This window comes from Sceloporus undulatus, chromosome 8 (assembly GCF_019175285.1).
Source record: "Sceloporus undulatus isolate JIND9_A2432 ecotype Alabama chromosome 8, SceUnd_v1.1, whole genome shotgun sequence".
Classification (NCBI taxonomy): Eukaryota; Metazoa; Chordata; class Lepidosauria; order Squamata; family Phrynosomatidae; genus Sceloporus; species Sceloporus undulatus.
The window spans coordinates 1,482,385-1,509,016 of NC_056529.1; the positions used below are offsets into that span (position 1 = coordinate 1,482,385).

Here is a 26,632-nt window from a genome sequence, read left to right on the forward strand (position 1 = left end):
TGGGCAAAAGGAAACACTGCCGACCAAGTCCCTGCTCCAAGCCCAGCCCAGTGAGGAGATGAGGGTGAAGCCAGGAACAAGGAGGTGGAAGAGAGAGAAAGGAAACAGAGAGTGGCAGAAAACAAGCTCTCTCACCTGGAAGCTGCTGAGGCCAAAACTGTTTGCAGTGTGGACAGCGAGGTTCTGCTTGTCCGTGGAAGTACTTGGCCAGGCAGGGCAGGTGCATGGCAGTCCCACAGTCCCCACACACTTGGCTCTGGGGGCAGGAAAGGGCCGGACAGTCGGTTGTTTGCTCAACATCCTGCACTGGGTTCCAGGGGCCTCACTGGAATCTTCTGGGTGTGTTTCTGTCTGGGATGTGCTCAAGAAGGGCCAAGAGGGAAGGCGCAGGGGTGGGGTATGGCCCTCAAGTGAGGCCAGAGAAAATGAGGAAGGGGCTGACGTCTCCCACCTGCTTTCAAGTGGGGAGTGTGTGTGTGTGAAGAGGCCGCAATAGGTGAACCGCCACAGCCAGTTCCATACCAAGGGCCCCATCCTCCTTGCCCTTTCTTCCTCGTTCCCCCCCCCCCCCACCGCCCATCTGACCTGAATGGAGAGGCTGTGGCAGATGTGGCACTTGCGGGCGGATTCTGGGTAATGGGAGAGGATGTACTGCTCCAGTTCCAGGATGCTGCGGACGGTCAGCGTGTATTCCCCCTCTCTCTGTGGGAAAGTGGACCCATGATGTCAGCACTGGCTCCGCAGTGGAAGGAGCCACAAAGACCCAAGGGGCTGCCCGCTGCTTTACCTCCTGAAGCCACTTGCCCTGCACCAGGCTCTGCAGCACCTGCTCTGCCTCCGTCTTCCTCATCTTCTTTGGCTTCACCTGGTCAGCCAAGTTCAAGATGGCGGTGGAGGGGGCAAAGCCGCTTTCGGAGGAGAGGATCAGGTCCAGCTGCAGGAGGGAAGCCCCTCCCTGTCAGACCCCTTCGCCTCCAGCAAGGACCTCCTGAGCCCCCTCTGGCCGCAGCCGGCAAGGCCCATGGCAGGGATGATGGGAGCTGCAGTCCAGCAGGGTCCCTGCGGCCACTTCCCTCCTGCTGACCTCCAGCCCCGCCAGGAGGGCCCCTCCCACGGGCCCAGGGCCGCCTCCCCTGCTTCCTCTCGGGGGAGAGAGAGAGAAAGGGTCTCCGGAGCAGCCAGGCTCACCGTCTTCTTGAAGAGCTCCAGTTCGCTCTCGGAGTAGTCGCTGGCCAGTTTGGTGACTTCGTTTTCCGCCAGGTTCACCTGGAAGGAGCAGCGAGGAGGCCCTCAGGGAGGCCTTCTAGGAGTCCTTCCCCTTCGGGCCTTGCCTGCCTCTCCGCCGCCGGACTCACCATCGCGTAGAAGGCGCGGCCGTCCTCCTCCGCCAGGCCCTTCCGGATCTCCATGGACAAGGGCTGCAGCCGGGCGTTCAGGGCCGCCACGAACTCGTCCAGCCTCTCGGGGGCGCAGTGCACTGCGGGCGGCAGAGAGGGGGGGCGGTCATGGCGGAGGAGGAGAGCGGGCTCCCGCTTCCCTTCCCTTCCCTCCTCTCCTCTCCGGGGGACTGACCGCGGTGCCTCTCGCAGCAACGGCGGAGGATCCCTCGCGCCACTCCGGCCTCGACCGCCCCGAGGGCCAGCAGCGCCTGCGCGAACTGCCGGTGGGCCTCCGTCAGCGAAGGATACAGCGCCGCCATCGCCCTCTTCCTCCTGCTCCTCCTCTTCCGCCGGAAGGAGCCCCAGGGGCGTGGCCTCTCCTGCCTGGCCCCGCCCCTTCCGCTTCCTGGGCAAACAGGGAAAGAGGGCGCGGCCTTTCGGGGGAACGGGGCGATGGCGTTTCGGCGCCGCTCTCTGCCTCCGGGGCCCTCGCTTCTCCTGTTCCCGCTCCTCTTCGCTCTCCGCCCGGCGGCGGCGGCGGCGACGCCCGGTGGCTCCCTTTCCCCGCTTCCGGTTTCCCTGGGTCCCCTTCCTCCGTCTCCCTCCTCCGGCGGCCCCTCGCCCTTCTGCCACACGGACTTCGCCTCCGTCCTGCAATGCTCCTGGGAGACCGGGCCCGAGGTCTCCGCCCGCGACTGCGCCACCGACTTCCGCCTCCGACACAGCGCCCACGGCGGCGTCGCCCCTCCTCGGTACAAAGAAGCCGCGACCCCGGCCCTCCCGACTCTCTCCCTCTCTCCCCCCAGGCAACCCCCGGAGGAGAAAGAAGAGGCCGCCCCCTGCGGCCCCGAAGAGCCCGAGGAGGCCGGGTCCCCCGGGCTGTGCTCGTGCGCCTTCCGCTCGGACGTCTTCCGCCTGGTCCAGTTCCGCCTGGCGCTGGAGCGGAGGGAGGCCGGGGGCCGATGGAGGACCGTCTGGAGCCGCTCCCTGGAGCCCGAGGGTGTAGGTAGGCCCCGCCCGGCGGAGGGCGAGAGCGGGCCCCAGGGGCTTCCCTCCGAGGGGCTGACAGCCCTCTCCTCTGCTCCTTGGTAGTGAAGCCCCGGGCGCTGGTCAACCTGACGGCCGAGAAGACGGACCGCTCCTTCGTCCTCTCCTGGCGCTGGGACTACCCTCCGGAGAGCTACCTGTGGGAGGCCAAGGCCGAGTACCAGGTGGCCTTCTGGCCCAAAGGCCAAGAGGGGCAGGTAGGAGCCCTTCCCTTCCCCGGGAAGAGGGCAGGCAGGGGCCTCTGGGGTGGGAGGCTGCCTGGGTGCCCTGCTCTTTCAAGGGGAAAACAGCCCATCGGTGGAGGCAGGGAGCAGGGCTTCCCAAAGGCCCTCCGCTTCACTCCTCTGGAGCACCCTCTCCAGCCACCCGCGCTCTTCGGCCAAGAGGAGGGCGATGGTGGCTGGCCGCAGGGGAGGCGACAAGGCAGCTGGAGCCCGTTTCTCTCTTTCAAGGTAATAAGCACCACATCATCCACGGCCAGCTATGAAATCTTTGGGGACCGCCTGCTGCCGGCATCTGACTACGTGGCCAAAGTGCGGTTCAGATTGGAAGTGTGGGGGAACCTCTGGAGCAAGTGGAGCGCCCCCCTCGAATGGCACAACGGTGAGCCTCCCAGCTGCTCATGCTGGCTGGCATTGCCCAGGCCAGAGGAAGGGATGGCTCCACGCTTGGGCTTCAGGGCTGCGCTGCTCAGTTTGCCCGCCCCACAAAATGCCACGTCTGTGCACCCACAAGCCTCCAAGAGACCCCCCCCCTGAACCTCTTTGCATTTCTGGCCCAATGGGTTCACATACAAGTGGGGGAAGAATGGATATTGTGCACTAACAGGCACCCTTTTCCCAGGCATGGGTCTCAGTAGAAGGTGGCAAAGAAGTTGCTCAGCGCTCCCCCATGTGCTTCTCCTTCAGAGCTTATTTTGGAACTTGGGGGGGGGGTGGGAGGACAGCCTCTCCCTTAAAACAATTATGACATTCTCCGGGGAAGTGCCCACCTGGCAGGGTTGGCAGATGGGGCCCCTGGGGTTTGTGAAGAGAACTGGGCTGCACTCATGAGCCCTGCCTTGCCTTCTTCCCTTTCTTCTCAGCTGGAGACTGTAAGCTCCTCTGGGCAGGGGCTTACTCTCTTCTCTTGTGTTCCCATTGCCAGTGGGAGCCTCTTAGCAATTGGGGTGCGGAATTCCATGTCTCTACTGAATCAGTGGGCAGGAGACTGTGTTACGTGTAATTGAGGGGGGGTCTTCCTTTCCAGAGTTTGGAGAGGAGCCCTGGAAGCTGACACTCTGGTCCTGCATCCCAATTGTGGCCGTGCTTTTAACCTGTTACCTGTCCATCACCAGGTGAGTCTCATGGGCTGCAAACCTTTATCTGTAAGCAGCAGTCCTGGGCGGCCCAGAGAGAGGGCTCCATCTCCATTTGCGAAGGGCAAGTGGGGCAGGATTCATGCTCTGGCTGCCAGGTGCGACGGGCAAGTTTCCCAGCAGCAGGGCCAGTCCTGGCAGCCTCCTGGCGTGTGTGCGGAGGAGGCCTTCCTGAGAGCAGATGGCATGAGCCTGTCTTGCATTGCAGGGTGAAGAGAGACTGGTGGGACCAGATCCCAAGCCCCGCCAAGAGCAAGATGGCCCAGAGCATGATGATGGTAGGAGCTGTGGAGAGTGGGGGGCAGCGGTGGTTCCTTTGGGTTGGGAAGAGGGGGGCAATTCCATCCTAAAACACCTCTGTGCATCTTTCAGTTTCCTATTGTGAGGAAGATTCCCTGCAAAGCGAGAACCTTCCTGCTGGGGTCAAGCCAAGGGTAAGTGCCTCCACAACACAGGTCTCTGGTGGGTAGTTTGTCAGTTTGGAGCCATTACTGCCTGTGACCCTTTGCCATGTGTGTGGGGGAGATCATCCCCAAATGCTGCACTATGCAAATTTGATAATGGGATGAGACAAAGGAAGGGTCCAGTGGGTAAATTGAGGCAGACAGAGCTCCTGCCCACTTGGGCCCTGTATTTCACACAAACATGCAGAATGATACTTGAGGTGTGTGCATGTGTCTTTCTCCGTTTTCTCCCCAAAATAGGGATGGCAAGGACTCTCTGAGCAAAACCGCTGCTGCCACTGTCTTCGCTCCCTCTATGCTGCAGGAGGTGGTCCCTGGCAGTGGAGGGAACCCTGGGCCAAAACCAGAGATCTTCCTCACGCCAGAAGTGGCAGTGGTTGAATGCCCACTGGTGATCTGCAGCCGTGCAGCTGAGGCCAAACCTGAGTGCTGGAAGGAGGAAGCTGAGGAGGAACAGATTCTGCGCCAAGACATGGTGGCCTGTCTCTTCCAGGACCTTCTCAATGGAGAATTCAGCACTGGAGATGCCAGGGTCCTCGAGGCTCCGGCTACTGGATGTTGGGGGGATCTTGGGAACTCTGGAGGCCTGGCTCTGGGGAGACTCCCAGGTGCCCCCAACTTTCCTCCAGGGGCCTCTTCTGAATCCGGCTACCAGAGCTCTGGTGGCACAGAGGCTGTGCTTCCTCCTCCGCTGGAGAGCCCGACTGGGCCTGAATGCGATTCGGGTCAAGATTGCACCTCCCCTTCGCTGGACACACACAACTACAGATCCATCAGCAGCCTGGTAACCCAGCCAGTGGCTACCTCCAGCCATGTAGAGGATCCACCTTACAGCAGCCAAACCCAGCCATGCAGCCCTCCACCTGAGCTCCAGGACACCCTCCCGGCAAGTCCAGGCACCCTGTGGCTCTCCACGGCAGCTCCTACTTTGGCCCCTCAGCAAGGGGGAAGCCCAGGACTCCCCACTTGGGTGGTCCCAGGAAAGCTGGAGGGCTTTTCTTGCCACGCAGCCTCTCTCTTGTCCGGCTACCACTCCTTCACTTCTGCCCTTCAGGACCGCAGCCCAGCTCAGGAGGGTGACAGCTACAAGCCCCTCCTCAGCCTTCTCAGGAGCAATGATGGTGGCCCCTTCCCTCTTGAGGGGAGCCTAGGGGCAGAGGGTGCAGCCTGGCCAGAGGACCCCTGCCACCCCAGGCCAGGCCTAAGTGGTGCTGCTGGTGGGGGGAGGGAGGGCTAGCCTTGGACTTGAGGGGGGCTAAGTGGGGGCTGGAGGCTGCCCTCCTCTTCCATTACCTCCATTTCCACTAGACCCGGGTTGCTCCAGCCATTCTCCCTTGTTTCCTGCCTGAATGCCTCATGGCAACTGGGGACGGGAGGCCTATATTGAGGTGGGAGAAATTGGAGTATGCAGAGGAATGCGGCTCCCACCCTCCCCTGCAGTGGCTTCCAACATTTCCTGTACCCCCCAACTTGCCACCTTCTGGCTGGGGGGGGGGGGATAGAGCAGCATCTGGGTCCAAAGCCCCCACCCGGTTGGGGAATGGTCAAGAGCATTAAAGGGTTTTTTTTTCTCCAGACAGCATGCCTCCTCCTTGCTTGCAGCACCTCTGCCACAAAAGAAAATGCCTATGTTCCCCACCCACCCACTGTGCGCATGTACTTAAGCTGGGGAAAGCCCCTCTCAGTGATTATGGGTTTCCCAGAAGGAGCAGCCACCCAAGACGTGGGGGGGGGGGCACGCACTCAGGAACCCAACGCCCACAAAAAAGGGAGGGGCATGGCTGCTGATTCGCCTACTTGCTGTATGTTTTCTTACAAGCAGTGAAAATGCATAATGGCAACACCACCAACTAAAGCAGGAAAATGAATATTCAACAAGGAGAAATGTACTGCATTTAGGGCAGAAAAATGAAATGCACAGATATAGGATGGGAGACATCTGACTGAATGAGATACTTATACGTGTGAAAGGGATCTAGGAGTCCAAGTAGACCACAAGTTGGAACATGACTCAACAGTGCGATGTAGCAACTAAAAAGGCCAATGCAATTTTAGGCTGCATCAATAAAAGTATAGTGTGTACCAAGTGCCACTCTACTCTAGCACCACCAGGCCTGCTTGGAAGAAGAAAAGACCTCCCTTCAGCCAGCATCTTCAGGGAGAGTGTATTGTATTGCATTTTTGTACTGCACACCGCTACGATCATTGCGGAATAGCGGTCTATAAATAAAATTTTTATTATTATTACTCTGCTTTGGTCAGGTCCCACCTGGAGTATTTTTTTTCCAGTTCTTGGCAAAACAATTCAAAAAGGTCATTGAGAAACTGGAGCCATGTGTCCAAAGGAGGGCAACTAAAATGGTGAAGGGCCTGGAAACCATGAAGCCCTATGAGGAATGACTGAGGGAGTTGGGAATGTTCAGCCTGGAGAAGAGACGGTTAAGAGGTGATAAGATAGCCCTGTTTAAATTCTTGAAGGGATGTCATATTGAGGAGGGAACAAGCTTGTTTTCTGATGCTCCAGAGAATAGGACCCAGTGGAGCAATAGATGCAAGCTCCAGCAAAAGAGATTCCAGCTCAACATTAGGGGGAACTTCCTGAGAGTAACACTCCTTCCTTGGAGATTTTGGTGGAGTCTCCTTCCTTGGAGGGTCTTTAAACAGAGGCTGGATGGCCATCTGTCGGGATGCTTTGAGATTTCCTGCATGGCAGAAGGGGGTTGGACTGGGTGGCCCTTGTAGTTTCTTCCAATGCTACAATTCTATGATTCTCCATGCCGTGTGAGTCTGCCTGTTGATTTGGGTGGGAGGCCTCAGCCCACCCTTCAGTGACACCCAAATGGGCATGGGGGGGTCCCTTCTTGGCTGAGACAGGCAGCAGTGAGGGGCACTGCCTGTCCCTGCCCTCTCTGCCAGCAAGGCCCACAGGGGTTGGAGTGAGCTGAACCCTGGAGTCCTCCTCCAAGACCCTCCATGGCCTGGAGGCAGCCTCCCTCCCTCCCTCCTGGGCTCATAGTGGCCTCAGATGCCTCAGGACTGGGGGGAGCTGGACAGTGTCTAATTAACAAATTGTAAGTTGCTCTGATAGCCTTGGCTGAAGAGCGGGATATAAATAAATGTATTATTATTATTATTATTAATTATTAGCCCCCCTACACATAGCCCATGGTGGGATGCTGGGAGTCATGACACAGAAGTGCCACTCCACCACCCCACATGGCCCACCACGCACTGCTTTTCAGGATGCATGGGGGACATGGGTTTCTAGGGGAAGTGGGGCCCCCCCTCAGCATGGGCTTGTCTGGGAGCTGCAGCCCCGCTGCCTCAGTGGGTGGGATGCCTGGTCCTCTCTCCTTAAAAAGGGCCCCTGGGCAGAAGGAACCACAGTCCCAGCTGGCCTCTGAGACCCAAGGCAGCTCCATGGCTAACGCTGGCCGGCCCTTAGCCAGTCCACCTGCAGCCCCCTTCCCACCTGCGTATTGTGAGGAGCCATGGGGAGAGGCCTGGGCCCTCTTCGCAGCCCCTGCCCCCCCCCCACATCCTCCTGACCACATCCTCCTCCTCCTCTTGCTACTGCTGCCAGTTAGCAGGCCGGTCCTTGACGTCAGCCCCAGTGGAGCAGAGAGCAGAGTTTGGTTATTACTCACCGCGAGCTCCTTGCTTCGGAGGCAGAGGAGGAGGAGGAAGAAGGCCTGTGGGGCCACACAGACAAGTGACCTGGAGGAGAAGGAGGGAGAAGACGGTAATGATGGGGGGCATCAGCCAGGGGCAGCCTTCTGCCGGTGGTTCTTGGGGCAGGGATGGAGTTAGCCATGGGGAGACACAGGGCTGTACCCAGGGCAGGAGGAGGGCACAAATGTGGCCCGTGGCTGGTGGGCTCAAAGGAAGACAGGGTCTGGCAGCTTGGTCTTCCCAGCAGCAATCCCCCTCCCTGGTCGGTTGGTCAGTGGGACCCTTGAAAGGGGGGCTAAAGGGCCAGGCAGGAGGGGGGAGAGAGGACCACCTGGCAGCCACCTCACTATTTGGCACAGATTGATCTCCTCTGCCACACCTTGAGAGAGGCCAAAGCCCCCTGCATTGCTGGTGGTGGCATAGGAAAAGTCACAGCTTCCCTGCCCCTGGAGAAGAAGGACCCCACAGACTGCAAGGCTCTTCATCCTCCTCAGCAGAGAAGGTCTGGAGGGTAGGCCTCCTCCTTCTGTGAGCAACACACAAAGTGCCCCACAGTCGTGAGGAGTGTTGTGCAGGTGGGATGAGGAGCCCAGCATTCGGTGGGAGGCAGGTGCTGCTTCCTCTCTCTCTGACATCCCCCCTCCCCAGTGAGTCTTTTCTGGCTCCTTTAGACACCAGCATTCAAATTTCCCATCTGGTCATAAACACATTCAAATGCTGCTACTGAATTTTGTCCGCTCTCTGCCTTTCTTAGAAATTCTGAGTCGTTTTTGAAGATCAAGTCAACCAACAATGGGCAATACATTTTAAAAAGTCCTTAAGACTACAGTCCTAAGCATGCTTGATAGAGAGGAAGCCCTACTGAGCTCACTAAGACTTACTTTTCTGAGTAAATGTTCCGGGAAGAGTCTGTCGTATTTCTTGTTTTCCTGGGCAATTCATATTTTTTTAAAAAACAATGGCTGCTGGTCCCAACCCCTTGAATCAGTGTCACTTAGATGCAGCATTTAGCAGCTGGTTCAGTGGGTCTGCTCTGTTTGGACAAAGCCCTTCCACTTATGCTGCACATCACCTGTACTGTACACACAGTTTCACCTCCAAAGACAGCCGTCCTCCTGCTTTGGCCAAATGGGGCAGAAGGACAAGACCTCTTCCCACAGTTGGAACCCACAGTATCTTCCTTGCAAGTATCTCTGCGTGTTTTTGTAATTACAAGTTATTTTCTGTTTCACAGTTCCAATAATAATTTATACTCAACTTATCTTTCCCTAAAGAAATACGCATATTGAAAATTTGCTGAGATGTTTCTTTAGAAGTAAAAACTATTAGGCTTTCATTTAACAATCTATGCTTTTTATCCAGAATCATTTATAGTTAATCTTCTTGAAAAGAGGCCATAGCTACAAAACAGGGGGGGGGGGGGGGAAGCACGTTAATCAATTGCCAGCAAATACCTCCTTCCTTCCTTCCTTCCTTCCTTCCTTCCTTGCCATCAAGCCACAGCCACGCACCACTTCCTATGGCGCAGGTCCTGGCCCCCTCCTCAACCGACGTCTCAGGAGGGTCCCCAGGGAAAGGGGAGGGGGCCACACCTGGGCAACCCTTCTTCCAAAAAACAGCTGTCCAGGGGTCCAACCAAGGAACAGCAGCCGAATCAGAGGGAGGGGCTGCAAAGGAAGGAAGGAATCAGATAAGAAAAATCAGCAATATATTTATAGTATCTGTCTAAGGATATTAATTTTCTGGTTCTCTTCAGAATGATAAAACTGTTTGAAAAAGAAAAACGGAACAATCTGTTTTAATCCTGCTGTGAACCAATTTGAGTCTCAGCCTCGGGAGGAAAGTAGCACTTTGGAATGAAACTGAATATACAACACACACACAATGCATGTAATACTTGAGTGTGTGTGTGGGTTTGGACAGACTTCAGTATAATTCAGCTAAAACTCTGAAAGAAGAGTTTACCAAAAATATTACACACTTTCATTTTTTATTGCTTTTTGGACGTACAAGGATAAATTCCATTTTTCAACAAACAGCTTCATACACTGAGAGTTCCTGCATGGCAGAATGGGGTTGGACCGGACGGCCCTTGTGGTTTCTTCCAGCTCTACGATTCTATAATTCTATGAGCTGATCTTCTCTGGCACATATAGAAACAGGTCAGTGTCATCATTTCCACTGTACGGCAAATTGCTAAAGCAAGCAAAAAAGAATCAGACAATGGGAGGAAGACACACGACCCCAAAAAATGGGGGGGGGGGATGTCCTGCATTCAATATTTTTACACTTATTTCAAAATAATAATTATGTTCCCTTTTAAGCAATTAATTTTGAAAAGAGTCAGGAGTTATGACTAAATGTATAGCTAGCAATGTGCTTTGCACAGACCATCAATTCACCCCAGCCACACGCAGCACTCTCTCTTTCTCGTCCCACCTGGCATTAAATACTCCATTACCGCTCCTTTTTCCTTTCCTCCTTCTCTGTTCTCTGCTGACCCCTTCCAAATTTTTCTGAAAGCCATCCCAAAGGGCCTTTTAAAACCCTCCACAGAAGAAGAGCCCTCCCTCCAGTCCATCTGCCTTGGTCCAGGCCTCAGAGGGAGAGAAGAATGCTGGACCTGATTCCCCCCCCCCCACACACCATTCCCTTCTCATTTTGTGCTGAGGGCAGGGAACCTGTCTATTATCCCCTCTGTTGTAAGCCGCCCGGATTTCCAGTGATTGGGCGGCATATAAATAAATCCTATCATCATCATCATCATCATCATCATCATCATCATCATCATCATCTCTCACTAAGAGCAGCCTGCCTGAAGCGCTCCGCTGTGGGCTGAGCAGCACCCCTCCTGCACTGCCAGGCAAAGAGCTCAGAAGGGCATGCAGTGGGACGGGGGGGGGGGGGGGGGGGGGGGGAAATAGTAGAAGAGAGACATACCCTCACCCTGCTTGCCTTGCAGAGACGCAGGTGGGACCCGTCCTCCGAAAAGACAGACACCAAGAAGGATGCCACTGCTGCTGCCCCTCCTGCTCCTCTTTCTCCAGCAGAGTAAGTGTCGACCGCCCCCACATTGCCAGGGGTTCTGCCCCCGCCATCTGCCAGGAGGGGGTTCCAGATGAGGCTGACATTGTGGTCCCTCAGTCCAGTTCCATTCATATCATTTGGGGGGTGGGCATACCATTGCCTTCCATTTGTCATTCTCAGCAGTTTCCTCACATCATTTTCTGTCACTTGCTGCTGTTGTTTCCACAAAGGAAGCAGGAAAGGGCCAAAGAGATGCATGCTGTTTTTTGATAGGTCTCACTTGTCTCATTGCGCAATCCTAGAGGATATGCCCAGCTGAATGCTTCTCAGGGCCTCCAAGGCAGAGTCCCTGGCCCCCCACTCCACCTGCCAGACCCCTCCTGGACCAACCGCCCTTTCGCTTCACTCTTCCAACCCAGTTTGGTTTCTCCAACGGTCTCCAATTTCCACCCAGAGAGCCCTTATGGCTACATCGGAAGGAACGTCCTGACCCTTAGCACACAACACACACACACCAATAATTCCCATAGCATCTTCAGAGGGACAACAAGCAAGACTCTCTTACTCAGCATTCTGGCGGAAAATGGAATTGCTGCTTCTCTCAGGCACATGCATAGCACATGGCGGGGGGATGGAGGTGCCCCAGAGGAGGGCTGCGAGATCCAATTTGGGGCCGGGGCAGCAGAGGTCTGGTCCTCTCCAAAGCCCAGTCTGACACTGCCTCTCTTTCTCTCTACCCACTGCCCAGCCTCACCTTGTGAAGAGCTCACCTGCTTCGCTGACTACCTGCAGATGCTGATGTGCACCTGGGGATGGTCCCTCCGGCCCTCCAGTGACGCCTCCTACAACCTCACAGCAAAGTGGTATGTGGAGGGGAGTCACTGGCGGGCCCTCGCTTTAGGCCTGCCGCGATTCCTGAAGGGGCTTCTTGGCAGAAGGACAGTGCTCCTATGAGAAAATAAGAGCTCCTCCAGTCCTTGCCTTGTTTCCGCTCACCCAATGGTTCCCTTGCCCTCCCTCCCTCACCTGGTGCACAGGTGCAGCTGGATAAAACAGGGCTTTTGGCAGGAACCCTTGGGGGCCAATGAGTTCTCTGCCAGCTGGCCAGATCACTGCTGGGGTGGGGTCAGACCCCAGGCTGTTGACACACCAGATCACCACCTCCATCTCTTACCTCCTTCCCCTGCCCACTCTCCTCTACATCTTTGCCCCCATGTGGGGAAAACAGATCTTCACGCACACAGCCAAGGGGCTGCTGGTTAGCCTCACCTGGCCTCACCCCCCCCCATCCACCCAACAGATGAAAGAGGTGGATGCAAGTGGTCTCCCCCGAACAAGGTACGTATTTGTGCTGGTCTCCCTGGGAATCCCCTAGTTATCCCATTGCCCCCTCCCTGGCTGGTGCCCCACCTCAACATGGCTCTGCCTATGGCCTGACCAAGAGCCCCCTTTGTCTTCTGAAGGAACTGTGGGGCAGGGGGCACCTGCCACCTCCTCCCCTCCACCGGCAACACCACTGCAGCACAATTTACCTGTTTAGCGGAACAGAAGCTGTGCTTCGGAGAAAACACCTTTGATGTGACAGCCACAACTTCGGCTGGGAATGGGCCCCCTGGAGTCCCCAAAGGATGCTTGAAAACATTTCTGTTTAAGGAGAACAGTGAGTATTGGGGGGGGGGGGGAGACTGGGACTGAAGCATCAAAGCAGGTGAGCCCCCAATTCCATTGAGAGCACCCCTCTGTGCTTGAAGGAAGGAGGGAAGGGGAGAGCTGTGGCCCTAGTGCATGCAGCGAGAGTATCTCAGGGCTGGAGAGGCATCTGCAGAGGAGCAAAGGCAGGTCTGGGGGGCAACTTGACAGACAATGAGGCCTCCTCCCCACCTGCTCCTTTGGCCACACAGGATCGTGACTGGCGCCTGCGGGGGGGGGAGCTTCCCCATGGGAAGGAGCCCTGGCATGACCACTACTCCTTCTCTCCCCCCTCCCCAGTTAAACCACAGCCGCCCTTCAACCTGACGGCCCATGCCTCCCCCTCAGGCTACAACATTTCCTGGAAAAACCCCTACCAGCACTGGCGATTCCACCCCCTGAATGGCCAGCTGCACTATGAGCTGCGCTACCGGCGGAGGGGCCACGCCTGGCAGGTATAGAGGCAGCCCAGGGGCCCCAGAGAAGGAAGGGAGAGGAAGGGGGTTCCTGGGCCACAGAGGAGTCAAAGAGCAGGAGGTGGATGGCCTTTGGGATGGAAGGGGCATCGTTTGCTATGCAACCCCCCCCCCAGCGCACATTCCATTCAAAGGGAGGAGACAAAAGTCTTGGGCCTGTCTGCCTCCCCCATTGTGCTGCTCCTTGTCTTTCATGGAGTTTACTCCAATGGGGTAAATTGAGATCCATTTGGCTAGACTAGGGACTTCAGCCCCTCAAACGGTTTGGCCTCGGCTCCTGACCAAGAGGGTCCTCTGCCAGCCAGAAGGGCCCAGAAGGGGTGCTGTGGCTGATTGTCCCATATGCCAGCAGAGAGATGTGACCCAGAGGCATCCCCAAAGAGGTCCCACTCAGGACCTCTGGGGCAGGGGAAGTGCTATCTTTCCCAAAATTCCTTCCCTTCCCTTCCTGCAGGACAAGAACAGGAAGCATCTCTTGCAGGACACAGGGACCTTTTGGCTCCTGCCCAGGGAATTTGAGGGGCCCTCCACAGAGTATGAGGTCCAGGTGCGAGCCCGGCCGAGGTCCCCCTACAAGGGTGCCTGGAGCATGTGGAGCTCTCCGGCCTCCCTCACGACTCTGCCCAAAAGTAAGTCCTGCTCCCTGACCAGCCCTTGGCCTCTCCTGGGGGCCTCCAGGGACCGGCCCTGTAGCTGACCCCCTATGTGGCCCCCCATTCCCTGGCCCCCAGGAGCCTTTGCAATCACTCCCCAGAGGCAGGAAGGAGGGCAGCTGGGGAGGCCTTGGGGTCTCAAGGAGAGACACTCTTCTGATGGAGTAGGAGCCCCAGAGAAGCCCACCCTCCTGCATTTGTCTAGTGGCAAGGGCTTCTGGACCACCCAGTGATGGCAGCCCCACTGCCCTCTCCTGCCCTGGCAAGAGACTGACAACTCCCTTGCTTCCCTTCCTCAGCTTCCAACCACCAAGGGGATGAAGGAGGGGTCTCCTGGTGGCTGGTGGTCCTTGGCCTCTTCCCTGCCCTGCTGGCCTTTCTGGGCCAGAGGTGAGTGTCTGTGTTGGGGTGGGGGGCACTTGGCCAATGGAGCTCCCTCTCCCTGAATCAGGCTGGGGATGGGATGGAGTTCCTTATCTGATCCCCTCCCCCCCAATCCGCTCCCTCTTTCTCTGGCAGGTTGTGGAAGAAGCTGGACCTGTTTGTCCCCAGCCCAGTCCCTTTTTTCCAGCCCCTCTATGTGGGCCACAAAGGAGATTTCAAGGTATTATTTACTTAGGCCACCAGGCACTGCTTCCCTCTCAAGGAAGAGACTCCCCTCCCATTGGCCCAAACGGAGCTCATTGTCCCCCTAAACTGTCCTTGGCCCGCTAGTCCTGGGGAGGGGGGCTCTGGTCAAAGGGAGACCCGGGCAAGCATTCGCCTCTGCAATAAACTAGCTTCTTCAAACTCACTTAAGGCCGGGCCCCAAATGACACCTGGAACCCTGCTGGCAAAAGGAAGAGTGGCAAGCCAGGGATATCAGATGTGTTGTTTCCCTTATTGCAACACCTTGGCTGATTAGTATTGTTTGTACTGTATTTTATTATATAATGTTGCTATATAATGTTGTTTTTAATCTGTTGTTTTTAACCTGTTGTGTATTTTGTAAACTGTACTGATGACATTGATGTGATCCTGCCTCGATCCGCAGGGAGAGGTGGGAAATAATAATAATAATAATAATAATAATAATAATAATAATAATAATAATAATATCTGGCTGGCTGCTTGATGCCAAGCTTTGACAGCACTTTCAGCCAGACAGGACAACTGGCCTCCACTTGCAAGATCCAAGAAGCCTACCCTCCCACATCAGTCTGGCAGAAGGGCTCTGGACCACCCAGTGATGGCAGCTCCACTGCCCCCTCCTCACTATCTAGATTCCCTCCCCCCCCCAGGTCTGGGAAAGTGACTCCTTCCATCCTTGACAGTGCGCACATGCGTGCTCCTATATGTGCCTCCACCTACTCTGGCCACTGACTCTCTTCCTTCTCCTCTGCAGAACTGGGTGGGCACCCCTGGAGTCGGAGCCATGCTGGAGGTCTTCGAGAGGGACTCCAGAGTTGGCCTGGAAGCGTTTGGGATGGGCAGCCTCCAGCTCCTCCCGCCAAGCCCTGGTAATGCTGAAAACAGAGAGGCCAGAGCCACTGGTCAGATGACCCTCCTTGCAACTCCCACAGCCCCCCTGCTTGCTGCCAAGAGTGTTGCACAAGAGCAGACTTATGGCCACCTCTCCATCGACACCGTCACAGTGGCCGGAGGGGTTGTCCCCTGCTGCCCGCCGTGTGACCACTGCGCCGGTGCCTGTTGTGCCACTGAGCAGCCCCAACAGCAGGAGGAGGTAGAGGAGCAGGAAGAAGGAGAAGAGGCGGGTGCAAGGGACACCTACCGCAGGATCCACTTTGAAAGTAGCAGTCGGGATGGACAAGTTTCTGGGACTGTGCTTCGGGTAGAGGGTCCGCCCCAGGAGAACACAATTCCCCCTTTCTCCTCCTGTCTGAGCCCCTCTCTCCCAGCTGCCTCTGCTGCCCTCCCTCCTTTCCAACAAGTGGGGAGCTCCCTGGGTGAGGGGTCTGGGAAGGATCCCTTTTGTCTCTTTGGTCTGCCCTTGCCATGTCCTCCTTCTCCTGAGCACCAGCCCCTCAGCCTGGGGAGCCTCTGTCCTCCAGATGAGGAGACCCTTTTCTACAGCACCCTGCTGTCCCTCCACTTGGAGGCTGATGATGACGGAGACCCAGAGAATGGCCTGGACCTTGACACTATTGACAGCGGCTTTGTGGACTGTGACTGTGGGAGCCCCCTGGACTCAGAGGAGGGGGCAGCTGCGGTGGACCCCCTGCCCAGTTATGTCAAGCAATGGCTCAAGACCTGAGTGAGTCCTGATCTGGGGGGGAGGATGCTGTAAGCACTGGGGGGCTCTGCCTCTGGCCCCACCCCTGCTGGGCTGCTGCCAGATGTCAAGGAGGTGGGAAGAGCCCCGGCTGCTTCCACAGCCCCTGAACCAGCAGAAGAGCCAAGCCTGGGAACTCTTGCTGCCCCACCCAACCTCTTCTTCCTTCTCAGAGAGAGGGGACCGTTGACCCTGTCCAGGGATGGCAACTAGAGCACTGTCCCTCAGGAGGAAGCAACCCTCTCAGCTGCCTCATGGTAGCTGGAGTGGGGAGTTTCCTGAGGCTAGACAATGGAGGAGGAACAATCCAGAAGTAGGACTCTGCGTAGCTACCTCCGCTGCCTTGGCCAATGGCACATGGTTCCCAATCCCCCCTCTTTTCCTGGTGCTTCTGTATCCTCTTGGCCCTTTCCCTTCGGCATCCCTGCCTCAGCAATGGCCTTGTTTTGGATGCTCAATCAATAAAGATAACGCAGCTTCTGCCAAGAGCTTCTCCACGTGTCAATTTCTGAAAACAGGACATTTGCCCTGCTGCGAATGGAGCCATAAAGAGGAAAGGGCAGCTCTTGGAGGGACAGAGGCTCACGGGGGGGGGGGCAAGAGGGACAGGGGCACACACCCAGCACTGCCTCATGGGGGAGATCTTCTGCTGGGGGGGGGGCACAACAGACCTTTCCCTTACCCCTGATCCCTAGCACAACCATTGCAGGCAACCTAGGGCATGGCCTTCTCCCTCCTGCCCAGTTTGTCTCCCTCCAACTAGAGAAACCATCTGGGCAGTGGATCAAGTATAAAGCAACTAGGAAGTGACCAAATTAGTCTCAGGCGTTTGTTCTTCCAGGCCCTGGGGCCTCATGGGAGAAGCCACAGGCCCTTAACTCCTCAGCTCATCTGCAGGGCCCCTCAGATCAGTTTGACAATCTTAAGATGAGTTTCCGTAACCCAACTGGAGCTATCACTAAAATCGGGCTGAGTAACAGACACGAGCTCAACTTGATCAGAAGAGACTGCCTTCTGCCTTTCCAGCCAACAAAGGTCTAAGTGGGCGCAGGGCTGAAGTGGAGGAGCAGCTGCGCAAGAACCGCTCGGTAAGAAAACACCAGTAAGGATGTGGGGGGGGGGGTCAAAGGCAAAGTATTCCACATAATGTTCAGACAGGGATCCAGTTCAGGTCAAGTGTCTATCAAACTTCCAAAACCTGCATGGGGTGGGGCCTGTTTGGCCAAGGGTTCTGTATTTGTGGCAAGGGAACAGATCAAATCTGGAGCATAAAAGCATCAGTGGGAACTGCTGGATAACAATCAAACCAAAATATCTGCACAAGACACTCTTCTTAGGAGAAGCAGGAAGGAATCATGCAGCTGCCATGCAGCAATGCCGGACATCCCCTGCCCCCCCCCCAAGACACTTACTTGCATGGAGAATAGGAGTCGGTGGTCTGGTTGTCAGGTCCTCCTCCCGGCCATGGCTCCCTCTCGTGCCAGCTGAGTCCAGCGCACCTTTCCAAGGACAGCCCAGTGTGGTCAGACCTACAAGACGCCACAGATGAGCCCCAGGCAGAAATTGAAAAGCAGTTTGGTCCTTCCTTGTCCCAAGTGACTTCTGGGGGAGATGGGATTCTAAAGAAGAGTTTGTATATTCCCCTATTCCTAAGAAGAGGCAACGTTTGCCTGTGGTCTGTGTGTCCAGAACAGCATGTCTGGTCTTCCTTCTCCCCCGGGTGGGTCCTTGCTTCAGGGAGTTGAGCAGCTGGTGCCCAGCTATAAGGGGTGTTAAGATCAAGGACACCCACCCCATCGAGGCAACACTAACAGAAGAGCCACCACATTGTCTGCCTTCTCCCAGCTGGCTCTTTCCTTCCTTCTGGTTAATGTTATGCAAGACTGCATTACAGGGGGATTGCTTCAAAGAAGCCACAGCTGCTGCCCCGAGTCTGCAAGGCCTGCTGAGTGGGGAGGATGGGGACGGGGCTTTGGTGGTCTCTCACTCACGCAGTTGCTGTACGTCAAAGTTGACTTGACAGCAAATAACAACTCTCATGCCAACCCCTTCACCCCATTAATTCTTTGGCAAGTACAGTTTTGTGCCAACAGGAATCCGTTCACTCTGTCCACCCAGACCACTGCCTGGCAGCACAAGGCTGCGCCTCTTTACCCAGGAGCCAGTCTAGCAGTGGCTGGCTGACCTGTTCCTGAGGGCAGGAGACAGAAGCCTGAGAAGCCTCAACCATCTCCACACAAAAGGGGACAGGTGTCCCCTCCACAACACACACACACACACACTGCAGCATACTGGGGCTTCTTTTACTCCTCAGGGATCAGCTTAGTCCCACAAACCAATGACAGAAGCAGCAGTTTTAGTTTGTTTCATGAGTCTGGGGAAATCTCTCCCCCATCACTTTCACTGCAAACCACCAGAGATCCCGCTCCACAGCTGGAAGGTTTGCACTCTGTCTCCACAGAACACACATTGCCTCAAAAGCAGCATTTCTTGCTTCAGAGCATGCTGACTCCTGAGGAGATGGGTCTTTTGCCTCATGGCAAGGGATCCTTTCTCACTCACCTGCCACAAGTAAGGACTAGTTGGCCAGGGCCAGCATTAGTGACAATGCCTGCCGTCTTCCTCATCCGGCATCGCTCTCATCGCTTTGAGTGCAAGGGTGCACTGCCCACTTGCACTCAAAGCTCAGATTGTCATCCACACTGTTTGTGGCAGTGAATGGTCACCCACAAAAGCACACATGAGAAGAAAACTGTCAGTTGCAAAGGTGCTCAAGGCCTCTTGGTTGAGTCACCAGATTCTCCTCCAACCTAACTGCTTTGAAAGATGCCACGTGGACCCTCACAGCTTCTTTTCCCACCAGGTTAGCCCAGATACAAATCCCCCCTCCAGCTCAACAGGCAGAGCAGAGGTAGCCGGTGCAGCCAACACATCAATGGCCACATCATGAGCCTCCCTTCTGTTCTAGGTGTGCTGACAATGAAGAGTGATTGCTGTGGGGGTGCCCTCATACTACTGCATCTGCTCCTCCTCCCTCTCTCTGCAGCCCAGGAAAGGCGGTGGCAGCGGGAGTACCATGACTCAGGTATGGGAAGGAATCAGAGCAGTTTTACACCCCACAGAGTGGGTAGGGTGGGATTGACAACTCTTCCCCATGAGGAAGATGGGCTGTAAAAACCCAATGAAAAACCCAACCAGTTTCGCTTCCATCTGAGGCAAAAGCTGCCCCTTCCCTTAACGCCCCCCACCCCCACCCCAGGGCAAGGCAGTTCTCATCCTCTAGAGTCTAAACCAAGATCAAGTGGCCAAATGGCCAGCCCTGTGGGGCCACTTCAACTCACAGAGGACCAGGAAGCCAAGCTAAAGGTGGTGCTTCTACCAGAGATCCCCCAACATGACTTCCCCACATCTTTGCCACTCCTCCTTCTAGTGGGGATCGCCAAGGATGTGAGTTGCCTCAACAACTATGGGTCCGGAGGGCGCCGGGTGGCATGCACATGGCAGCGGCGCAACCAGAGCATGGGAGAGGGGAACTTCTACCTCAACTTCTCAAAGTGAGTACAGGCAGGGTGCCCCCCATGTACATCCACATGCCATGGGGAGGGAAGGGGGGCACAACAGGAGCAAAAAGCAGAGACAAAAGATGTAAAACGTGAGCTGTGGAAGGAGGCAGGCAGCCACACAGGACAGAAAGTGGTGTCCTCCATGACCTGTGGTATGTTCTGTGGCAAAATTCCCAAGTGGTACTGGACTCAGCAGTAGGGCCAGAGGGTCATGCGCTTGCAAGGGCAGCCCTACCCCTCAGCTGTGCCATGCCCCCACCCAAACAATCAGCCCACTTCCGAGTGTCAGCCACCGGTGTGCAACGGGAAGCCCCATGTCCTGGGGAAGAAGAGGGTAAGGCTGGACTTCAACCAGACAAAGAAGGAAACACTCTAAGAATTAGTTTGTTCCCCAGCCTAAAGCGGCACCAGTCTTGCTACACTGGCATTACGCCCAGCTGCATCAGCGTGCAACCTTTGGCAAGACCTTGCAGGGCTGTGCGCAGTTCCAAGTTGTGTCTCTGAACTTTGAGGCACCCTTGCACAACGGCCCAAGAGAGCACAGCTAAAACCGGCCCAACTCCAGCTACCTGATTTGGAGGGATGCTCCCTCTGGCAACACCCACAAAGAGCCTATGAGCTTGAGCAACGTGACCAGCAATGGCCTCTGCCTGGTACTGCTAGGAGTCACCAGTTGGGGGAGATGGCACTGCTTTATAGTTAGTTAAGAGCTCTTAGACCTCAAATTTCATAAGCAGCAGTAAAACATGCAACATACAAAACTAGAACACAATACTGACTGACCATGAAACAGATGGAAGGCCGGATTTCACAAGGAGGGCTTGCAAAACCAGCAAGGTTTGCCACAAGGTATTTGCAAACAAGAAATTGTTGGCACCACACTAGAGAACATACGAGAAGGGCATTCAATCTAGCAGGGACCAACATGCCAACAAAACCTGCTCTACTCCACAAGACTGCAGGGCCGGCCTCAGGAGCGTGGTGTGGCACCAGGGGCCCTCAAGATCAGCCCAGCGCACACGTTCAGGGCTGGCAGCCAGTGGGACGTTCTCCCAGGTCCCCAGCTACTCAGGGCTTTCCAAAACAGTAGCAGAAGGCTCCACTGGCCTTATGAGTGAAGCAGCAACCAGACAGTTGCCTATTCTATTCCATGGAGGGGCAAGGCGCCTTCTCCGCCACTGAAGTTAGCCAGGCTGCCAGAAACCCAAAGGGATCCTGGAGGAACCCACTGGCTGTGCATCTGAGCCTCTCTCCTCTCGCAGATGGGCAGGAACCCTTGGGCCACAAAGCCTCCTCATGCCATGATTTAGCCTCTGTTAACTGGCCCTCCTTGCCAGATGGACCTGGAGTGTGTTGCAAGAGGGTTATATTCCACATGGCCTGTGGCACTCTCTACCTCAGGAAGGCATGTCACGTTCCAGGTTTCATGTTGTTCTGGTGCCAGGAGAGCCTCCTCTTTTTCTCTGTATCTGCTGCAGCCCCACTGGGACTCTCATCTGCCTGCTGTCTGCCTCTCCGGATGCCCAGGACCATTACAGCTGCTCTGTGGAGGAAAAAGGGGAGTTCACAGAGAACGATGACTACAGAGTCTCTCTGCACACTGCCAACACCTCCCCGGGCAAGAACATGACCTACCCTGTCTTTACGTCGTATGAGCCCAGGCTGCACAGTGAGTCCTGCTGTCCTTCAGGGGTCAGTGGGGCTGGTGGCCGTGGGCCCCAAAGGGTGAGGGTGGAGGCCAGGACAGTTCAGAGACCAGAGTGGCAGAGTCAGTGGGGACCACAACCACATCTGCACAGCTGCTCCCCTGCTGGAGCACAGGTTCAAAGCAGAGGGTTGTGAGTGTGTGGGTCTGTCCCTGAGCAACACATCTGCCTGGTGCCCCAATGGCACAGCTGGTGGAAGAGAGGCAAGTGAGGGGGGATCCTGCCTACAAAGGGCTCCACCCTCTACCTGGGAGAGCCACATACCAGTTTTTCTGCTCCATAACACCAGTGGATCTACTGCACAGAAAAGCCAAACCAGGGGAGTACAGTAAAATCTGATGGATTCTGTCCCCCACTTCTCAAGCATACTGCCTCCCCTCTTAAGCCATACTGGTGGCTTGAGTACTGTTTTATCCTTCTTGATGGGAGGTGGATCAGCCACTTTCCTGGATGGATCTTTCTCTTGTGCCCATGCAGACACACTGATCTCTCCCTTTTCCTCCCAGTCCTGTGCGACCCACCCACTGGCCTTCAAAGCAATGCCAGCGCCAGCAAGTGGTGGATCCAGTGGAGAAAGCCTGAATCCTACGAAGACATTAACCTGGAGGACTGGCACTGGCAGCTGGCCTTCAAGGCTGCTGGAGAACCCTGGGAGGTAAGGGGGCAACTGGAAGGGGGAGAGGGGACCCCCCCAGACAGGGATGGTTCAACTTTTGCCAGGACAGCGGGGCCTGAAGAGGTATGAGGCAGCTGCAGTTCTCTGGGCGGGCATGGCACCGAGGGCTGGACCAACAAGCAAAGTCCTGGTGAGTCTGCCTAACAGGAGGGCTGGGCCAGGCTTGGCACTCACTACTGGCACATGCCAGTGGTGAGATAGCTCCTGACTCCTCAGGCCTGTTTACTATTCCTCACGTATCTGCTGTCCACCAGTAACCAACCCCACAACTGCAACAGTTCCTCTCATGAACCTTTGCATCAGAGCATGCCGCCCCCAGTCTCTATGTTACAGTTACTCAACAGTTCATAGCTTCTTGGCTCTCCCTCAGCAGCCAGGTTGTGCAGGTTCAGTGCGTTCTGATGTTTGTCGAGATCTTAGTGCTTGAGCTGGGGGTCTACACTTCCCAAAGAGAGATCCAGTAACATTTTTGCACTCTCTCCCTTCCCAGCAAGCAAAGGCCAAGAACTTTGTCAGCCAAGACTCATGGGTAGAAATAGATGGCTTTGAGTTCAAGGGTGGAGTGGACTACGTTGCCCGGGTCCGCTGCAAAATTCCAGAGGAGAACAATGTCTACCACAGCCACTGGAGCGCCTGGAGCTCCACCACCAGCTGGACAGGTCCCCCAGGTGTGCTGCAGAGTGCTTCTGGCTTGGCAATGCCTCTGCCACTTTGCTGCGTCGCTTCTTCCCCCTCGGGTACATAAGAGCATGGGGCAGCCCTGTGGTCCTCCCACTCTCTTCTCCCCCCCCCCATTCCCTTTCCTCTGCAAAGTTAACATTCCAGTTAAAAAAAATACACAGTTTAACTATACAAAATAGCCACCTGCTAGGAATAGGGAGGCGCTGTGTTACAGGGCCAGCCTCCCATCCACTTCCAGGACAACACGCACGCCAAAACGAAACCAGAGGATGCTGGAAGTCCCCTCCTGAGTTCACACCCTCACCAAGGGGCAGAGTGAAAGACAGTGTGGAGTGAGGAAGGCCGAGCCTTAACCTGTGGAGAAACTCCAGTCCAAGAATGGAAACTCCTGTTTTAATTAATCTGAAAAACCAAAGGGAGGGATGGAGGCTCCAGTGACTGCAAAGTCAGCTGGGTGCCCTCCACCCTCAAATGGCACAAGTCTGCCCCAGGAGGGATGCAGCACAGGATGGCAAAAGGCCACTTAAAAGCACACCCTATAAGAATTTTAAACAATGGAATTCTTGTTATGCAGTTATGCAGACATAAACCATTCTAGCATACAATTTCTCCAGCAGCTATTTTCTAGTATTTAGTTTCCCAGAGAGAAACCAGAGACTTGAGGATGAGGGGGGATGCACACACATACAGATGCATGAGTGCGCAATCCCCTGCCCCAATGTGCTCACTGATTCCCTGCTCCACCTCCTTCCATCTCCTCCACTACTCTAGTGTGTTTCTGAGCTGATCCCCAAGCCCAAAACCACCTGGCTCTGCACTGGACGCAGCAATGGTGGACACCCAGGAAGCCCATCTTGGCTGAATGGGGTTCCTCCCACTTTGCTGGAGTGACTGGAGAGTCTCCCGCCTGCAGCCTTCCCATCCTGGTCAGAAGGTGCTCCTGGCTCAGAGAAGAACAAAGGATGGCAGCCCACACCAGGCTGCTCCTGCTCAGGAGCACCAAAGGCAAGCAAGGAGAGCAAGGCGAGAAGCCTCCCTCTGCTGCCCAGTCCCACAGCCAGTGTCTTTGCCAATGCAGGCATGGAAAGCTAACCCTCCCTCCCTTCATTCCTCAGGAGATGATGCTGGGCAAAAGCAACTGGATCCTCACCTGCTGAGGGCTCTGCACACCTTGCTCCCACTCTGCCTGGGGGCCCTGATGATCCTGCTCCTGGCCTTTTTCTGGAGGTACAAGCAGGTATCTCCGAGGGAGGCAGGCTTCGCCAACATTTCACCATTCATGGCTGCACTGCATCACCTTCCCTTCCTTGCAGCCCTTTGTCTCTCTGCGGGAGCCCAGGTCACAAGCCTGCTTGGAAGATCCTCCATCACCTAGCACCATCTGGTAGGGGTGGGGGGCTATGTGCATGGCCTGAATGGAAGGGGCCAAGGGGTTCTTTGCTGACTGGTTTGTTCATCAGCTCCTTCCATCTCACCTTCCCCCAAAGGGTTCAAGGAAACAAACAAAAGTTGGGAGAAAGAGGGGTCGGCTGGTCTGAGGGGACTTTCACAGCTTTGGAGTGGGCTGCATGCAATGGGTCTCTGTAGTAGTCCAACCCTTTGGCCAGGTGGGGGGCTGCCCAGGGCTGCCAGCCACAACTGCTTCTCCCTTTCTCTCCACAGGATGAAGGACATGGGAAGGGCATACATCCCCACGCCTGCCACCTTCTTCCAGCCCCTCTATGCCTCTCACAATGGGGATTTCAAGGTAACTGTCGCCATCGGATAGCGAACAATGGTGTGGGAAGGACCCTCCTGCAGTGCTTCTTGGCTGCAATGCTTCTTGGTCAGGCCCAAGTGGAAAGTGGATAGGCAGTAAGGACAGAGATGGTCTTAACAGCTGCAGCGCCTCCATCTTGTTTTGAGATGCAATGCAGAGGAAGGGTTTGTGCAGATAGAACCGCCTGACAGCCATCAGCTGCCTAGGGACCAAACAAGGAAGCACTTGGGTTGCTTTTACTTTGTGCTGGAGCTGCGAATCTCCTGGCAGGTAATAAGGCCCAGGGACAGGAGGGGGGCTCTCTCTTAAATTATAAAGCCACCTCAAGACCCATACAGGGAGAAAGGTAGGAAATGAAATAAACAGAACCAAAATCCACTGATAGCACAGCAATAAAAAAACAAATATGACTCTTCCCAGCCATTGGTCAGACCTTCCTGCCTGAATATAAAGGACTTTATAGTCAGACTGCAGAAAGACACCAATATTCAGGCAGCAGAAGGACAATGGCAGCCAAAACTGACCTAGGCTCCTGTGGCAGGCAGCTCCAGCTTCCAAAAGCCCCCCACCCAGGAAAGCCTTTTTGGCTCTCTGCCCTGCCTCCTTCCGCACAACCCAGAACTCAGAAATTGCATCAACAGCTGCTTAAGCGGCCCCCACAACTAAAGAAGATCTGTTTTTCTCTACTAATTGCAAGTAATGAGGAGTGGATTCCTTTTCATTCCAAAGGATATTTGAGGTGGCTCAAGTCTTTAAAACCCCCAACAATTGAATACAGAACTGGGAGCAGTGCTTGGACTGGGGCCCTTGTGGCTCCCCCGGTACGCATGTCTGGGCCCACCCAGGGGGCTTCTGCCCTCAGCAGGGGACTGTCTTTGCCAGGCCTCCCCCCAGAACCACAGGGAAGAAAGGCTCAGCTCCCTCCCTGCCCTGAGATCCCTATGCAGAAAACCTCCAAGAGGGATGGCAGCACTGATGGAGATCTCCTCTGTTCTCTTGCAGGGCTGGGCTGGACTCAAAGGGAAGGCAGTCTGCCTCAACAGGGCATTGGAGGAGGATGCCCCTGGCAGTGGCCATGGAGACAAAGGGCATGCCGTGGCAGCGCCTGACTCCCGGATCACCTTCCTCACATCCCCGTTGAAGGTGGAGGCTGTGCCACAAGAGGAAAGCTACCCCCGAGGGGGTCCCACGGGGGCAGAAGCAGAGGCCCTGGGGACAGAGCAGGTGCAGGAACCACAGAGCAGCGGCAGGCAGGGCAGTGAGCCCCAGTTCCTCCCTCAGGGGGTCCCTCTCCAGGATCCCAGAGGCCCAATGGCTGCAGAGGAGAAGAAGAAGGAGGCACCCCTGAGCCTCCCCTCCTTCCCAGAGCCAGGCCCCCTCTGGGAGAGGGAGGCCCTCTTTTCTTGTAGCAACGACTACTACTGCATGTGGGGTGGAGCAGTGGCCCCGGGGCCCTGAGGTCTGTCTTGGCAGGGGACCATGTGGGGCTGGCGGTGGCTCCAACCCATGCGCTCCAGGCCAAGCCTGAGCCCCCTGCTGCTCCCCTCTGCTACCTTGCCCTTCTGGCTACTAGGCCACCTCTCCCTCAGTGTTACAGATGCTACTGGCCAGAAAAGGGTTGCAGGAAACTCTGTGCAATCTTTCCCAAGGCTGGCTAGGGGTCATCTCTCAAGGAGACCCCAGGCGCATCAGGGCACCTTCCGCAAGGAGAATGCCAGAGTCTGAGCTGCTAGGCTGCTACAAGAGAAGCACGCATGCGGTGCGTGTGGCTAGTGGCTTGGCCTCCCGTCCCTGCTGGGCTCACTCTGGACAGCAGCAGCCGCCTCCCTCCTGAGCATAAGGGCCTGCTTCCTTCTGCTGAGCTCCAAGGAAGCCATGCCACAGGAGGCCCCCGACTGCTTCGCGCCAGGGCTCCCTCCGGCACACGACGACGACGAGCGCAAGGGAGCGCCGCCCACTTCTTCGCCTCCGCCTTCACAGAACTCCGGAGAAGCAAAGAGGCCTCCGTTTTGTCCGAGGCGATCGTCCTTTTTTGTTGCAACGGTGGCATCTCGCTTCCGACCATTTTAATCCGCCTGGCTGTCAGGGAAGAAGGGGGAATAAACAGACACTGAAAACTCCAATATGAATGTCAACTCATGCTCCTCAGCCGCGCGGGACTCGCCCGGGAAACGAGGGATGGGATGGGAAGGGATGGGAAGAGCCGGGGCT

The 26,632-nt window shown here is 55.9% G+C and overlaps 4 protein-coding genes across 6 annotated transcripts in view; 3 read left to right on the forward strand and 1 right to left on the reverse strand.

The window, feature by feature from the left end:
• NSMCE1 (NSE1 homolog, SMC5-SMC6 complex component) overlaps nt 1–1,844 on the reverse strand; it is a 6,893-nt gene extending 5,049 nt beyond the window's left edge. Inside the window, exons 1-6 of the mRNA XM_042437727.1 lie at nt 1,573–1,844; nt 1,356–1,477; nt 1,189–1,266; nt 788–934; nt 586–702; nt 6–256 (exon numbers count right to left, since the gene is read on the reverse strand). Coding sequence (XP_042293661.1) covers nt 6–256; nt 586–702; nt 788–934; nt 1,189–1,266; nt 1,356–1,477; nt 1,573–1,699 — 842 coding nt within the window. The 5' untranslated portion in view covers nt 1,700–1,844. The remainder of the gene's footprint in view (nt 1–5; nt 257–585; nt 703–787; nt 935–1,188; nt 1,267–1,355; nt 1,478–1,572) is intronic.
• On the forward strand, nt 1,833–6,102 carry IL4R (interleukin 4 receptor). Its single transcript, XM_042480800.1, has 7 exons — nt 1,833–2,385; nt 2,472–2,623; nt 2,879–3,029; nt 3,675–3,762; nt 3,992–4,061; nt 4,156–4,217; nt 4,488–6,102. Exons 1-7 carry the CDS (start codon nt 1,833–1,835, stop codon nt 5,482–5,484), a joined length of 2,073 nt encoding a protein of 690 aa, XP_042336734.1. The 3' UTR covers nt 5,485–6,102.
• Nucleotides 6,103–7,896: 1,794 nt separating this feature from the next.
• On the forward strand, nt 7,897–16,591 carry IL21R (interleukin 21 receptor). 3 transcript variants are annotated; one of them, XM_042480801.1, is made up of 9 exons: nt 7,897–7,989; nt 10,882–10,970; nt 11,695–11,809; nt 12,410–12,606; nt 12,936–13,090; nt 13,566–13,740; nt 14,064–14,154; nt 14,284–14,368; nt 15,149–16,591. In XM_042480801.1, exons 2-9 carry the CDS (start codon nt 10,928–10,930, stop codon nt 16,016–16,018), a joined length of 1,731 nt encoding a protein of 576 aa, XP_042336735.1. In that variant the 5' UTR covers nt 7,897–7,989; nt 10,882–10,927; the 3' UTR covers nt 16,019–16,591. The 3 variants fall into 3 exon arrangements, with proteins under 3 accessions (XP_042336735.1, XP_042336738.1, XP_042336737.1); XM_042480804.1 differs by lacking the exon at nt 7,897–7,989 and adding an exon at nt 9,584–10,081 and having other exon boundaries at nt 15,149–16,587; XM_042480803.1 differs by lacking the exon at nt 7,897–7,989 and having other exon boundaries at nt 10,859–10,970.
• Nucleotides 16,592–20,531: 3,940 nt separating this feature from the next.
• Nucleotides 20,532–26,232, forward strand: LOC121937533 (interleukin-9 receptor-like). Its single transcript, XM_042480805.1, has 6 exons — nt 20,532–21,268; nt 21,812–21,960; nt 22,472–22,649; nt 23,778–23,889; nt 24,325–24,409; nt 25,424–26,232. The coding sequence occupies exons 1-6, from the start codon at nt 21,007–21,009 to the stop codon at nt 25,877–25,879; spliced, it is 1,242 nt and encodes a 413-aa protein (XP_042336739.1). The 5' UTR covers nt 20,532–21,006; the 3' UTR covers nt 25,880–26,232.
• Nucleotides 26,233–26,632: the final 400 nt, after the last annotated feature.

Excerpts from the sequence above, each read along its gene's own strand:
- IL4R (XM_042480800.1), top strand. The coding sequence starts at position 1,833 with ATGGCGTTTCGGCGCCGCTCTCTGCCTCCGGGGCCCTCGCTTCTCCTG. Across the intron at positions 4,062-4,155 it reads TGGCCCAGAGCATGATGATG|TTTCCTATTGTGAGGAAGAT; the intron begins GTAGGAGCTGTG and ends TGCATCTTTCAG. Across the intron at positions 4,218-4,487 it reads CTGCTGGGGTCAAGCCAAGG|GGATGGCAAGGACTCTCTGA; the intron begins GTAAGTGCCTCC and ends TCCCCAAAATAG.
- IL21R (XM_042480801.1), top strand. The coding sequence starts at position 10,928 with ATGCCACTGCTGCTGCCCCTCCTGCTCCTCTTTCTCCAGCAGA. Across the intron at positions 13,091-13,565 it reads GGAGGGGCCACGCCTGGCAG|GACAAGAACAGGAAGCATCT; the intron begins GTATAGAGGCAG and ends CCCTTCCTGCAG. Across the intron at positions 13,741-14,063 it reads CCTCACGACTCTGCCCAAAA|CTTCCAACCACCAAGGGGAT; the intron begins GTAAGTCCTGCT and ends TCCCTTCCTCAG.
- LOC121937533 (XM_042480805.1), top strand. The coding sequence starts at position 21,007 with ATGTCACGTTCCAGGTTTCATGTTGTTCTGGTGCCAGGAGAGCCTCCT. Across the intron at positions 21,961-22,471 it reads CTGCTGGAGAACCCTGGGAG|CAAGCAAAGGCCAAGAACTT; the intron begins GTAAGGGGGCAA and ends CTCCCTTCCCAG. Across the intron at positions 23,890-24,324 it reads CTCCTGGCCTTTTTCTGGAG|GATGAAGGACATGGGAAGGG; the intron begins GTACAAGCAGGT and ends TTCTCTCCACAG.